General features: G+C 32.8%; 1 protein-coding gene across 2 annotated transcripts; it reads left to right on the top strand.

Annotated features, from left to right (window-relative positions):
- Positions 1-4,464: 4,464 nt before the first annotated feature.
- Positions 4,465-7,953, top strand: LOC112008869 (cytochrome P450 704C1). Of its 2 annotated transcripts, none has more exons than XM_065766135.1 (5): positions 4,465-5,080; positions 5,687-5,971; positions 6,160-6,498; positions 7,181-7,369; positions 7,469-7,953. In XM_065766135.1, the coding sequence occupies exons 1-5, from the start codon at positions 4,559-4,561 to the stop codon at positions 7,655-7,657; spliced, it is 1,524 nt and encodes a 507-aa protein (XP_065622207.1). In that variant the 5' UTR covers positions 4,465-4,558; the 3' UTR covers positions 7,658-7,953. The 2 variants fall into 2 exon arrangements, with proteins under 2 accessions (XP_065622207.1, XP_023896998.1); XM_024041230.2 differs by having other exon boundaries at positions 4,471-5,080; positions 7,181-7,381.
- The last annotated feature ends 5,925 nt before the right edge of the window (positions 7,954-13,878 follow it).

Raw genomic sequence — 13,878 nt, 5'->3', positions numbered from 1 at the left:
TCGGTATTCGCTTCGGTATTTCTGGAATGACTCGAGAATGGCCGGTATTTAACCAGAACGAAATACTAGCATTCCTGTACCGGCCAAGGTTCTGGTACAGTATACATGGGGAAGGGATAAAGTTGGTATTTCCTATCCTATTGGCGCTATTTTTATTTTTTGAAGAAAAAAATAGCGGTTAGCCCATCTGTGTCTCTGAAAAAGCAAAGCTTTGCAGTGTTTTGTAAACGTGAAAAATATGGATTTTAAAAACGCAAACGCACTGATTTTGTGGAGCCAAACGATTTGGCAAATCACGTTTTGTCTAAGACGCGCGTTAAGGTTTTGTAAACAGCCTATCCAAACGGGCTCTAAATGCAGGTTGCAAAATGGGGTGTCAAGCAATCAATCATTAAAATCTTCCTTTTAATAATTACCATCAAGAGTTGCAATTCTTTTATAAAATTTATAATCCTTACTAATAGTACAAAACAAAATGTGCTTACCATTGGTTGTCTATGAGTTTCACTTTTATTATCATTATTCCTAATAATACTAAGCAATGTGTGCTTCCAAATAGGTTGTTATTATTATTATTATTATTATTATTATTATTTTACATTTTTTTATGAATGAAAAACAGTTAGAAGGGGGTGACCTAAGTTGGCGTCTTCTACGTAGGCGTGATCATAATGATACTCTATCCGCTGGACCCGGACCTACGGAAGCAGGGAATTAGGATGAGCTTCCAAATAGGTTGTTAGTGAGCTTCAACTCTATGAGAGATATATCTATTGTTAGCACGATTATGATTGGTATTCAAACTTCAGTTGACATTCGTGAGTTACACCATTAGCATGAATGTAGCCTTGAGGGCCTGTATCCCATGAGTACCATCGTTGATAAGGTAATGATTGTCTTCATCTTTGTCTTACACCATATTAGGAATTTAAAATGCTAACAACTTTTGTCACAATATATTCTATAATACGTAGTGAGTTTACTAACAACTTGCCTTTGGTCTATTTCGGTCTATTGCGGTCTACTTTGGTCCATTTTGATCCACTTTGGTCAATTTTGGACTAATTAGGCCTTAAATTATATCTTTTTGTACGTTGCCTTTTAAGTTTTTGGCTCAAAAATTAATTAATTTTTTGGTTGAAAAGTACAAAATTTTATTCTATTTGGGCCAAACTCTTTAAAATTTGGGATAAAAAATACAAACAGAAAATACAATATAAATTAGAGAAATGAGCCCTAAAAAAAAATCAATAAAATATAAATATTCAAAATATTACCTTAAAATTTAAGTTTCAATAATATAGGAATTAAATTATATTTGGAAAGAATAAAAAATGCTACAACTCTAAACTTATATAATAATTTAGACTTAATGTATCATGTTACATATGTTCCATTGAATGGGGGTGTACATTTTTTTTTCCTAATATTCTTTTATATGTTCAAACTACTTAATCTATTGCAGTATATTTAAAAAAAAAAAATTCATATTAATAAAATTTTCTCCATTTATATAAAAAAATATTATAATTATGTAATTTAAATAATTTTATTAAATTATGCTTTGCACACACACACACACACATATATATATATATATGCATTGTTGTTGAACGCAAAATAAATTATATATTTCCTTAAATAAAACTCATAAAAATAGAAAATATTTTTAAATAACATGTGCACTATTTAACCTACAAATTTTATATATAAAATAATTATATTACATTTTCCTATGCATCATGTAGAGTTAAAATGTGAGTTGTTTTTTTTATTATTTTCATATAATTTTTTGTTGACTATGAACATATGAAAACTCTCATTTTCAACATGACATTTCCGACTTTTATTACATTATATGATAGATACAACATTTTTTTTTGCAACAGTTTTCACAGTCTATTAAGGTGATAAGTAGTGATTAGATCAACATCTTTTTCACATGAATTTATTATTGGAGAAAGTATCTCATGTATCGGGATATATACATCCTCCTTCTCAGGGTTAGAGCATTATGCACGATGACGCATATATATCATAATACATCCTCCTCATCGAGGTTAAAGCCAGGGCCGGCCCTAGACATTTTGGGGCGTATGATGACAATTAGAGTAAAGCCTGTTTATATTTATGTATTAATTAAAATAATTAATATTTTTATATTATAATATATTTAATTTAAAATATATTTTTCTTACCTTTTGAGGTGCAAATTGACTAATTAAATTTTTGCATTCAAGTTCTTCTAACTTTTGTTTTTCAATAATATAGCTAATCCACTTAATCTTTCTTAGGACATTGTTGATCTTAGATATGATTTTATAAATTTAATTTTAAAAAACTTCTTTCTGTAAAAGCAACAATTGTAATAGATATTGTTAATAAAATTCTATAAGTAATGCATGTATTTGAACATCATTATCGTTATTTTCGTTGTATCTTTCAATTGTACTATTTCATCATCTTCTAACTATTTTTGGTGAACTTCTTCATTTATGAGATTTTCATCATTATAAATTATTTTGAAGTTCATTATCAAGATTTTTTGTATTGCAAAATTGAACATCATTATGGTTATTTTCATTGTTATCTTGTAATTATATAAATTCATTATCTTCTAACTCTTTTTGGTGAATTTCTTGCTCATTTGCGATATTTTCATCTAAATATGTGTTGTAATTTGTTTGTTACTAATAAAAAAAAAATTATCCATTGATCCTTTTTGAGACTCAATTAATTTTTTTTTCTTTTTTAGTTTTTATATCCAGATGCATATTTTCTAATAGACATTTTTAATCAAACAGTATTTACAAATAAAAGAAACACTATTCATGGGGCAATAATGAATTGACCCCTTTGCAAATTAATTAATTACCCAAGTTAATTAATTAAGTTCAATTACATGCAATGGCGAGGTAGCACAAACAAATCACCAAATAACTAAATGCAGTGGAAATTAAATTTGACATAGGTGATTTGTTTACGAATGAGGAAAACCACCGAGGCAAAACTCCGCAAGGTGATTTCAAGGCCCCTACTTTCGAGAATCCACTATTATCAATCACAAGCGGTTACAAGTATAAGGAATCTTACCAAATCCTTTGGCCTATCCCGAAATACCAACTTACAGTTGAACCCTTACCCCAATACCCAATTGGACTTGTATATATTGTAGTGGCAATCTCTCTGTTCAATGCAAGAATCTCAGTACGTGACTAACCAATGATGTACGAATCCCAGTACGTTACTAACTCACCAATTTGAAAAAAATTACTGGCTGCAAAGTTCTTCAGTTCATCAACAATGAAGATCAGGAAGCTCCTTGATCATAAAACCCTTGGCATAAAGACACAGTAACTTCTACAGAGAAAATAATGAACTAGGTCACTTTTTGCATTCCAGTCACACAATCACATGCGCGACGGCCTTCAAAATAATCCCTATATATGTCTAGGGTTTTGAGAAAAGAAACCCTACACAAATACATAGGAATATGCGTGTAATCAGATCTGAAAAGTCTAATTCTTGACATATACAACTTGTGTCGAGCTTCTGTCGAACTTCAAAATTAAATCTCGGTAGAAAGTATTCTGTTGAGACTTCTATCGAGTTTTAATGAATAGTACTTTCTTCACTTATTTCTTGGTCAGACTTGCATGGCTTTAATACTTAACTTGAACATTTATTTCTTGAAGTACTAAACTCATCCTAAATCTACCAAATTATAAGTAAAGTGCGTTTTGTTAAAGGATTAGCCAATTACATCAAATATGTCCCTAACAACTATCAATAATATATTTATTTGTGATTGTTTTATAATTTTTTAGACCGGATTTGTATTTTATTTAGTTGTAAATTTTGGTTTTTTTTTTTTTTTTTTGAGAAACAAACTAATTGTTAAATACACACACTTAAGGTTTGTCTAGAAGTTAATGATGTTATATTTTGGGACAATTAACTTTGTTTAGACCAAAGAATTTTCTTCATGTTCTTGGGTCAAAAGGATGGAGCATATTTTTTGGGATTTAATTAGGAACCATTTTTTTTTTTCCTTTCTAATACCTCTTTTTTTCCAAACTGTTGGGGCCCCTTCCACTTGGGGGCCTTAGGCAATGGCCTATTTGGCCAAGTGGAAGGGCGGCCTGACTTAAAGAATTATGCATAATGACACATATGACTTAAAGCATTATGCATAATGACACATATATCATATTAGTATATTACATATGCTTCTTTCATTACCATATATGACAGAGAAAAGGTTGCACAAATCTCTCACATTATTGAATAGTGACAACTTTTTTTTTTTTTTAATAACTTTCACAATTTGTTAAGGTTATAAAATTAAAAACTATAAATATGATTGAACCAATTTCTTGTCCACATAAATCTTTCGATAGAATCCCATCAAAAAAAAAAAAAAAAGGACTCTTTCGATAGAAAATGTATCTAATGAATCGCGATCATCGTCCTTTTCACACATTATGAGATATAACTAAAAGTATGTTATTTATCCTTTTGGTCACAACCCACAACTCACAAGTAAAACAGAGAGACTATGGATATCCTCACCATCTTCTTGACCTTCATAGCCTTCTCACTATTCCTTCTCTTCCTAAACATCTCTATTATCGCTCTCCAAGTTTTCACCGGCCAATCAATCAAGAACCCAAACTACCCGCCTGTACATGGCACTGTCTTCCACCTGCTCTTCTACTACAGAAAACTCTATGATTACCATACCGAAACTGCAAAGAAACACCGAACCTTTCGACTCCTTGGTCTGGGACAAAACCAGACATTCACGACAGACATACAAAACATCGAGCATATCTTAAAAACCAATTTCGATAATTATTGTAAAGGAAAGTATAATCAGGATATTGTGGTTGATCTTTTTGGGCAGGGGATATTTGCCGTGGACGGTGACAAGTGGCGGCAGCAGAGGAAGCTTGCGAGCTTTGAGTTCTCCACAAGAGTGCTTAGAGATTATAGCTTTGCTGTGTTTAGGAGAAACGCTACTAAGCTGGTTAGAGTTGTTCACAAGTTATCAGATGATGGTCAGGCTTTTGATATGCAAGCAAGTAACTAACCTTTAAAGCATGTCTTATGTCCTAGGTTTCTATTCCTGAAGAATAATATTTCAGTCTTAACTTCTTCTTTTTTTTTTCTTTTTTCCTTTTTTTTTTTTCTGAATAAATTATGAACATGTTATTTTAATTAATATTACTATGTGCTAGGGAAGAGACAAATTTGTGATGCAATTGGAGTTTGATATGATAGTAGAAAAGAAATTGGTTGGTTTAGATGAAGGTCTAAACATAGAAATGATAAACTTTTTCTATCGAAGAAATTTATGAGTGAATTTTAATTTTATTAATATGTGGATATGAAATTGTTAATTGTAAGATGTTAAATTAAGTCTATTACGCGCATCACATACGTTTTATTAAAGCAAATTCATATAAAACAGTTTGTATTAGCAATTGTTCTACAAATCACCTAAATACATGCTTAATGGTTTTGAGAAGAAAGAGTGCTGAATTTTACTAATTATGAAATTTACTACCAAAGATAAATGAGCAAGACAGGAAGCAACCGCATAGTGTGCTCTGTCATCACTTGATTTTACTATAGAAAAGTAAAAGAATTACATAGTGAGATATTTTTCCTTCTAAATTTGTAGGACATACTAATGAGATGCACTTTGGATTCAATTTTCAAAGTTGGGTTTGGGGTAGAATTGAATTGCTTAGAGGGGTCAAGCAAGGAGGGAACTGCATTCATGAAGGCATTTGATGATTCAAATGCCTTGGTTTATTGGCGCTATGTCGATCCATTCTGGAAGCTGAAGAGGTTTCTTAATATTGGCTCCGAAGCTGCCCTTAAGAAGAAAATCAAAATCCTTGATGCTTTTGTGCATGGAGTAATTAGGACCAAGAGGGAACTGCTAGAAGTGAAACAAGATTGCGTAAGTTTTAATTTTGTGACAAACTGACAATGCCTATTTGGGGAAACCCAGGATGTATTTGACTATTTGCAACTTCCATTGCTATCTATCTTTTAAAGGACTTTGGTACAATGAGATGTACCACTAGCTTTGATAATCTGGACTATTGGTTTAGTTGAATCTTGATGATTTTATTTAATGATTTCCAGAATGACAAGGAGGATATACTTTCAAGGTTTATGGTGGAGAGCAAAAGGAATCCATACAAAATGAATGATCAATATCTAAGGGACATAATTTTGAATTTTATAATCGCAGGCAAAGATACAAGTGCAAGCACTCTCTCATGGTTCCTTTATATGCTCTGCAAGAACCCTCTAATACAAGAAAAAGTTGCGCAAGAAGTGGAAGACATCACCTGTGGTCAAGACAATGGAGCTAGCCTTGATGATTTCATGGCAAATATAACTAATGCAACACTGGATCAAATGCATTATCTTCATGCGGCATTGACTGAGACCTTGAGGCTATACCCTGCAGTTCCTTTCGTAATTAACTCAGAAACTTTATTCATTTTCAGTTTTGAAACTAATTTTACCATCTGCTACAACTTGCTTTAATGCTAATAAAAGTAGTGTCAAGAATAGAATTATGTGAAAGTGAGGTTACTGTAGTTACAACTTATCACATGAATAGATGTGGAAAAGATTGTGAACAGCAATATCCTTAGCATTATTCATTTATTAATAAATAATTATGGATTTCTTTAATGAGTTTAAATTCTCTAAGGATGTGACGTAAAACCCAAGTTTAACACCATCCAATTTCAACATACTACATCATCTTATCACATATTAAAGAATAAGCACAATTACACCTAATCAATTCTAATACCTATATGAAAATCCAATCAAATTAGAGGTTTATTGAGATGTTATTAAGTGTCGTAGGATGTATTGATATTAAGTAAAAAGCTAATATGACAATCTCTTATTAGATGGTGTAAAATATGAGTTTTACACCCTATCCTTATCAAATTTAGACTCTTCTTTGATAGGTTCTAATTTACTTTCTAATTATATTTTGCCTTTCCTTTTCTTTTTTTCCCCTACTTGCTCATCAACTCTAACAGTGCACTTCATCATAATTATACGTTTTTCTTTTCTTCCTAAGCCCATGATGATAATATTTTTGATAGATTTTAATTTGATCCCTTTGGTGTACTTCAAGGATGGGAGGTGTGCAAACATGGATGACATTCTTCCTGACGGGTATAGAGTGAAGAAAGGGGATGGGGTATACTACATGGGTTATGCCATGGGCAGGATGCCTTATATTTGGGGAGAAGATGCGGAGGAATTTCGTCCCGAAAGATGGCTAAAGAATGGAATCTTTCAATCTGAATCACCATTCAAATTTGTAGCATTTCACGTTTGTATCATCATTTAGTTGAGTGCTTGCCACATGTAAACATGTCTTTCATTTCTAATATTTTTTCACTTATGCTAATATATGCAGGCCGGACCACAGATTTGTCTAGGGAAAGACTTTGCTTACATGCAGATGAAAATAGTCTCAATTGCTCTTCTCCACTTCTTCCGATTTAAACTAGCTGATGATACGAAAAAAGTAACTTACAGGACAATGATCACACTTCATATTGATGGAGGCCTCCATCTTTGTGCAACTGTTAGGACACCGTCATAAACTCTAATGGAGGCGCTTGGATTGATTTAGAGGTGATCGGTGATGGAAAATTTTAGCTCTTCAGTGCTTTCTTCTTGATTTTAGTTTGAGTGGATTGTTTATCTTACTGTTGTTGCGACGTCTTAGTCTAGTGTTCTTGTGAACAATTGTTTGCTGCTGGTTGTACTTGTTGCCCTACTGTTGCAAGATATTTTCTTTGGTTTGAATAAGCTGCGGGTTGATCAGAAAAAATTTTAATAATTGAATTTTGTAAAGAAAACATTTCAACTTATTTAGCTACCATCAATTTCTGTCGTTTTGCCTTTTTTTTTTCTTCCTACACATTTTTATTGTAATCTGGGATGACTAGTTTGATAGGGTTATAGGGATGGTAAAAATTTCCGGCTCTGCCTTGCCTTGCTCTGCCCCACACCAGTTTTCCATGCTCCAAAGAGGAAACATTTTGGGATGGGTTTAACCATTTCATATTTGTTGTCAAAACGTTGATGCCTTTGGATGTTAATTTCTACAGAAAATGAAAGTGCTGCAATTTAGTGAGGCGTCGAGAAATGAAAATTTGGTAGAATGTGAAACTGATGGATACCTTTTTCTCAATTTGTATTCAATTAATTTTATTTTGTGATTGTTCTGTGAAGAATTGAGTTGTCAATTTTTGGATTTTGTAGTGGAAGGCTAGTGAATCTGTGGGTGTATGTTCATGAGGATTTGTGGCTTTGTTTGTAACTGTAGGTGTATTGGTTTTCTTGTCATTGTAAAAGTATGTTTAGCAATTGCATTGGGCATTAGGTAAGAACGTTAAACACATCATTCCATATACATTTCTGGGTTCTGATTTTAGCTCATTCAACCCAAAAAATGAGCACCCCATTTTGTAATGGAGATTTTTAACTCAAATTTGTAAAATTACTTTATGGTTTGAAAAATTGCTTTGTTTACCCTCTTTCATAAAACTTTATGCTAATTATGTATATAAAAAATGAAGAAACAAATTTTATCTTGACTTGCTTTTTGATATATTTTTTTTATGTTTTATGTGAAGAAGAAGGAGAAAAAGAGGAGAGTGACATAAAATATAATAAAAAGACACATTTACCCTCATTTTTATCGGTTAAAAGGAGAGGTGGGTTACAGGCTTACAACTATTTAATAGAGGACACCTTAGGTAGGTTAAGTGATACTTTTTAAATCACAGGTTGACTTTGTTAAATCGGCCAAACCACAGGTAGGTTTATTGCAATTATCCCTAAAAAGAATTCTCACACTTCAAATTTGAAACTTATCATTATAAAAAATAAAAATAAAAATAAAATAATATGAGCTCTATTTCCTTATCATTATCAACACACACAAAAAAAAAAATCTATAGATTCTACACGTTACTTTTTATAAAAAAATTTTAAAAAAAATCTCAAAAATAAAAATGCTCTCCCAAACAATTTTTATTTCTATTTTTTTTGTTTTTAGTATTTTGAAAATTGTTCTTAAAAATGAAAGCCAAACACATATAATATAAAAATTATCACCTGAAAACTAGTTTCAATTTCAATTTTTTGAAAATTGTTTTTATAATATTTTGAAAATAAAAATAAAAATCTTCTTACCAATCACGCCCTAATACATTTATTATGATTCTATATCCTATGCTCGATGAGTCTAAGCTTACCATTATAAATGAAGAAATGTACGAATTATCAAGGCACGAATTATCAAGGCACGCTATCATTATCATAGTAGTAACAATTCTAATGTGGATTTGTATTCTTGTTGTTCCCCTCTCTAGTTCACACTTCACAACTATAATCATTGGTGAGTGAAGGTGGGGAAGGGAGGCGTGTTTATATATCATTATAAAGATATTAGATATATAATAATGTGAAAATAATAACTAAATTGATTTTTTTTTAAAATTTAATGTGAAAGGATTAAAGAATTGGTCCAACCCCAATCCAAGCAAAGATCCTAGAAGTTTAAAACCACTCATTTTTTTTTTATAGTACTACAGCAAGCATGAGTGAGGATTTGAGCTTTTGTTGGGCAAACTAATAAGTTTTAGTTGAGCTACAAAGCTATTGATTATAAATTTCTATAATTAAGGACAAAATTTAGTTACAAAATTGATTGTAGCCTTTGACTAAAAAATTGATTGTAGCCAACTTTACTCAATATCTTTTTATTGGATGTGCATTTTGATAAATCCACCATTGGATTACATCTTCTTCTTATATCCTTTGTTCTTGCAAAATTTCTAAAAAATTAAAGATCAGTATCTATATCATCAATAAGTTGTTTAAATTGCAAGTTTTTATAGTTTAAAATTATGCATAAAATATAAGTTTATAAATCAAATAGTAAATAATATTTGATTGACACAAAATTTGATATGTATATTAAGAGTGTGAAGAACATACAATGTAATGGTTAAATTTTCAAAATATGTAGTAGTGTTTATTTTATCTAGTAAGGTTGTGCCTTAGCCTACAACCTGTGTTGTAACTAAACTTTGTCCTATAATTAATATGACTCATTTTTTTAATTCATAGATAAAGGGAAAGTCAACTACAATGTTTAATATATTTTAGAGTAAAATGCATATAATACCGATGTTGCAGCATTGCCAACCTGGTTATATATGCAGGCTGGACCACAAATTTGTATAGGGAAAGACTTTGCTTACATGCAAATAAAAGGGGAAATTACAAAATTAGTTTCTATCATTTACGTCATATTTTGATTTGGTCCATAACCTTTTAATTATGTCAAATTCGTCCCTAACATTTTGGTATTGTGTCAAAATGGTCTTAGCCGTTAAATGATAGATGAAAAATGCTAACATGGCTAACAGTTAAAATAAAATATTATTTTCATTCAATGTGTACTGTCACGACAACGTTAAAAAGAAATTTTTTTTAAAAAAAAGAAAAAGAAAATCTTTAATGGCCTCTGTGTTCTTAGTGACCCCATCACCCACACCTCTGAAATCCATGAGATCAAACGCCATAAGTCTTAGCCTGGCATAGGCTTTCCTTGATTAACACCTTGACCAAACACGGAAAACCCATCAAAGATATTCCTCTACCAAATGAAAATCGAAGTGCACGCAATGATTCACAGCACAATGAACAATGTTCTGTGCGATGAAAACAATGCTACCAGTACCTCTGGTGATGTAACAGGTTTGATAATTTTCTTTGATTTTCATTTCATGATCATGGCTACTGCCTGGTGCCTTGTGTAATGGCAAGTCAATTTGGTTTTAAGGGAAACAGTAAGAATGGGAGAGTCAGAGAGAGACAATACAATTATACAAACTTTCCATCGAAAATGTACGAAAGCATCTGGAGCATCACTTTATAGCTCTTGGCTGGTCTAACAATTTCTCTCTTTTTTTTTTTCTTTGTATAATCATTCCAATTTTTAAAGATCCATGTTTGTACTTGTTTTATTTTGGATTTTAATCTTGTTTACATTGTTTGCCAGTTTGGGTCTAGTTTTATAGTATTGATTTTTTTTTTTTTTTTTAAGAATCTTTTACAATATTAATCTCAAGTGGGTATTCGATTCTGAGGTGATTTTATTTGTTTCCTTAGCTTATTTTCTTCTTAAAAGAATCTTAAAAAAACTTTTATTTTAGTCCAATTTGTATTCAATCGATTGGCCTAATTGAAGGAGCTCAAAAGTTTCTATCATGGAGTCTGCGGAGAGAGAGAGAGAGAGAGAGCGTCATAGTAAATTAGAAAATGTTGATATTTATAATTAATGTCACGCGGCAGCTTATGTGGAAGCTATGTAGCGTAAAAAATAATATTTTATTTTGACTGTTAGCCATGTCAACATTTTTCATCTATCACTTTACAGCCGGGACTATTTTGACACGATACTAAAAAGTTAGGGACCAAACTGACACAATTAAAAAATTAAGGACCAAATTGAAATATGACATAAAGGATAGGGACCAACTATTAAAATAGTCTCAATTGCTCTTCTCTGCTTATTCCGTTTTAAACTAGCTGATGATACGAAAAATGTAACTTACAAGACAATGTTCACACTTCAAATTGATGGAGGCCTCCATCTTTGTGGAACTTCTAGGACACTGTCATAAACTCTAATAGATGAAACAAAATTACAAGCACTTGCACTTACATAAATAAGTCTGTGCTGTAAGGTTGAAATTTATCAACCATCCTGTTGGCTTTATTCCGTGCCAATTTGCTTGTTATTTAAGCACTTAGTAACCCTGTATTTAGGTGGGATTATTGTAAGGGTAGTGTGTCAGAAGATGTGAAGAAAAGCTCAAGTATGTGCAAAGAAGCAGAGCTTCGCGACTAGAACTCACGAGTGGCTCGCGGCTGCAAGTCGCCAACTTCATGCACGTGAGATGCACGCAGGGAAGATGAAGGGTCACGCTAGCTGTCGCACTACAGGACAAAAGTCCCAGGCTGGCTAGGCCGTTACGTCACGACTTGATTTCGAGATTTGGCCAAGCTGCGAGACCAAGCCGCCAATTTACCCTGTTTGGCAAAAACTGTCTCTTCGTATTCTCATCTCACCTCACTATATATAGACTCTTATACCCACTATATTGTGAGAGCTTTTAGAGAGAATTTTGTGAGAGAAAATTCTAGAGAAAAACAAGATTGCCTCATCCCCAATCTTCATCTAAGAAACTCTACAAATTCCTCTACTCTCTTCCTCTCCATTGTCATACCCTTGAGAGGTCTTTTACCAAGTCTTTATCTCACCACACCCACGTCTGTGAGAAGGTTTATTTGGTGCTGAGGGAAGTAGTTTGGAAGGAACCAATATACATTGGTTGATGCTATGGTCAAGTAGCGGAATCCGGGAAGCTAAAGAAAAAATAGGTTCAGCGCAATCTCGTTGGAGTAAGAAGCTTGGAGGGCTTAAGTACTTTGGTAGATTAGGCTTGGAGGGTCTACTGCTGTTCATGTATCCCAACTATATTCTTTAGTGGATTTTATCACCGCTTGGAGGGCGGCAGAGAGGTTTTACGCCGAGGACTTCGGTTTCCTCTTCGATAACACATCGTGTGTTATCCGTGTGTTTGCATCTTTCCTTCCTTTATCTTTGTCTTATATTTACTGCTGTGAATGTGTTTATATTTGGCTTAGATTGTTTATCAATTCTGTTATAAGCTTATTATCATGTGCCGCACATTAATTGTTTGATATAAAGCTTGAATTAGTATTTTTGTAATTTGGGGTCTAAACGTTCAAGGGTGTTTCGTACCCATATTGAACTTTCATGTGCTGTTCCTGAAATGTGTAACATGGCGCTTGGATTGATTTAGAGGTGATAGATACTGGAAAAGTTTGGCTTTTCAGTGCTTTCTTGCTGTTGTTGAGAGATGTTAGCCTGGTGTTATTGTGAACATTTATTTGCTGCTGGTTTTAATTGTTGCCCTGCTGATGCAAGATATTTTCTTTGGTTTGAAAAAAGCTTCGTGTTGATCCAAATAAAAAAAAAAATGTTAATAATTGAAATTTGTAAAGAATACATTTCTACTGATTTAACAACCATCAATTTCTATCATTTGACCTTTTTTTCTCCTGCACATTTTTATAGTAACTAGTCGTAGACCCGCGCATTGCGCGAGATAATTTTTTTTTTTAGGGTGATCTTATTAAATATGTAGGGTCAGTTTTTGCGGCCCATGCCCAAGGAAGTATGGATTAGGAGCCCACCGAGCCCAAAACAATAAATTTTGTAGAGAATGGGTGAAAGGGCTAGGCTAATAATGAAAATAACAGTATTAAACAGCAACCCCAATGGGAAGATTTGAATTAATGTGTTCTTGGACTAATATGAGTGCTCTGTCCAAAGAGATGCTTTTCATTGATAGTCTAGGGTTACAATTCCTGGAGCTACAATCATCAAATATCTCTCTTTTTCTTTCCTTTTTTTTTCTCCTCCTTTATCAGAGGCACCCTTCCCTTATATAGCATTGCCTCCTTCCATCTCCTCCGTCCACCTGTTCATCATCCAGGCACCCACTTGAGTGTATGTCCCATCACCCCACTTTTAGCCTTATGTGAGTGGCGGTAGCTGAGAATGCACTGTTCAGGGGTCTTATCCACATAAATGCGGCCAAGAAGGTAGGTGCCGTGCATTAAATGTGGTGGTTGAAGTATGCCTCCTTGATATTTCTCTGTTCCCGTTATCTTCATGTGTGTCCGAGGTTCCTCTCCCTCTAGACACTTGTC

Source organism: Quercus suber, unplaced genomic scaffold (assembly GCF_002906115.3).
Source record: "Quercus suber isolate HL8 unplaced genomic scaffold, Cork oak 2.0 scaffold_683, whole genome shotgun sequence".
Lineage (NCBI taxonomy): Eukaryota > Viridiplantae > Streptophyta > Magnoliopsida > Fagales > Fagaceae > Quercus > Quercus suber.
The sequence above is the reverse complement of the archived record's forward strand: the minus strand, read 5'-3'. Positions and strand labels throughout refer to the sequence as shown.

Excerpts from the sequence above, each read along its gene's own strand:
- LOC112008869 (XM_024041230.2), top strand. The coding sequence starts at position 4,559 with ATGGATATCCTCACCATCTTCTTGACCTTCATAGCCTTCTCACTATTC. Across the intron at positions 6,499-7,180 it reads TATACCCTGCAGTTCCTTTC|GATGGGAGGTGTGCAAACAT; the intron begins GTAATTAACTCA and ends GTGTACTTCAAG. Across the intron at positions 7,382-7,468 it reads TCAAATTTGTAGCATTTCAC|GCCGGACCACAGATTTGTCT; the intron begins GTTTGTATCATC and ends TAATATATGCAG.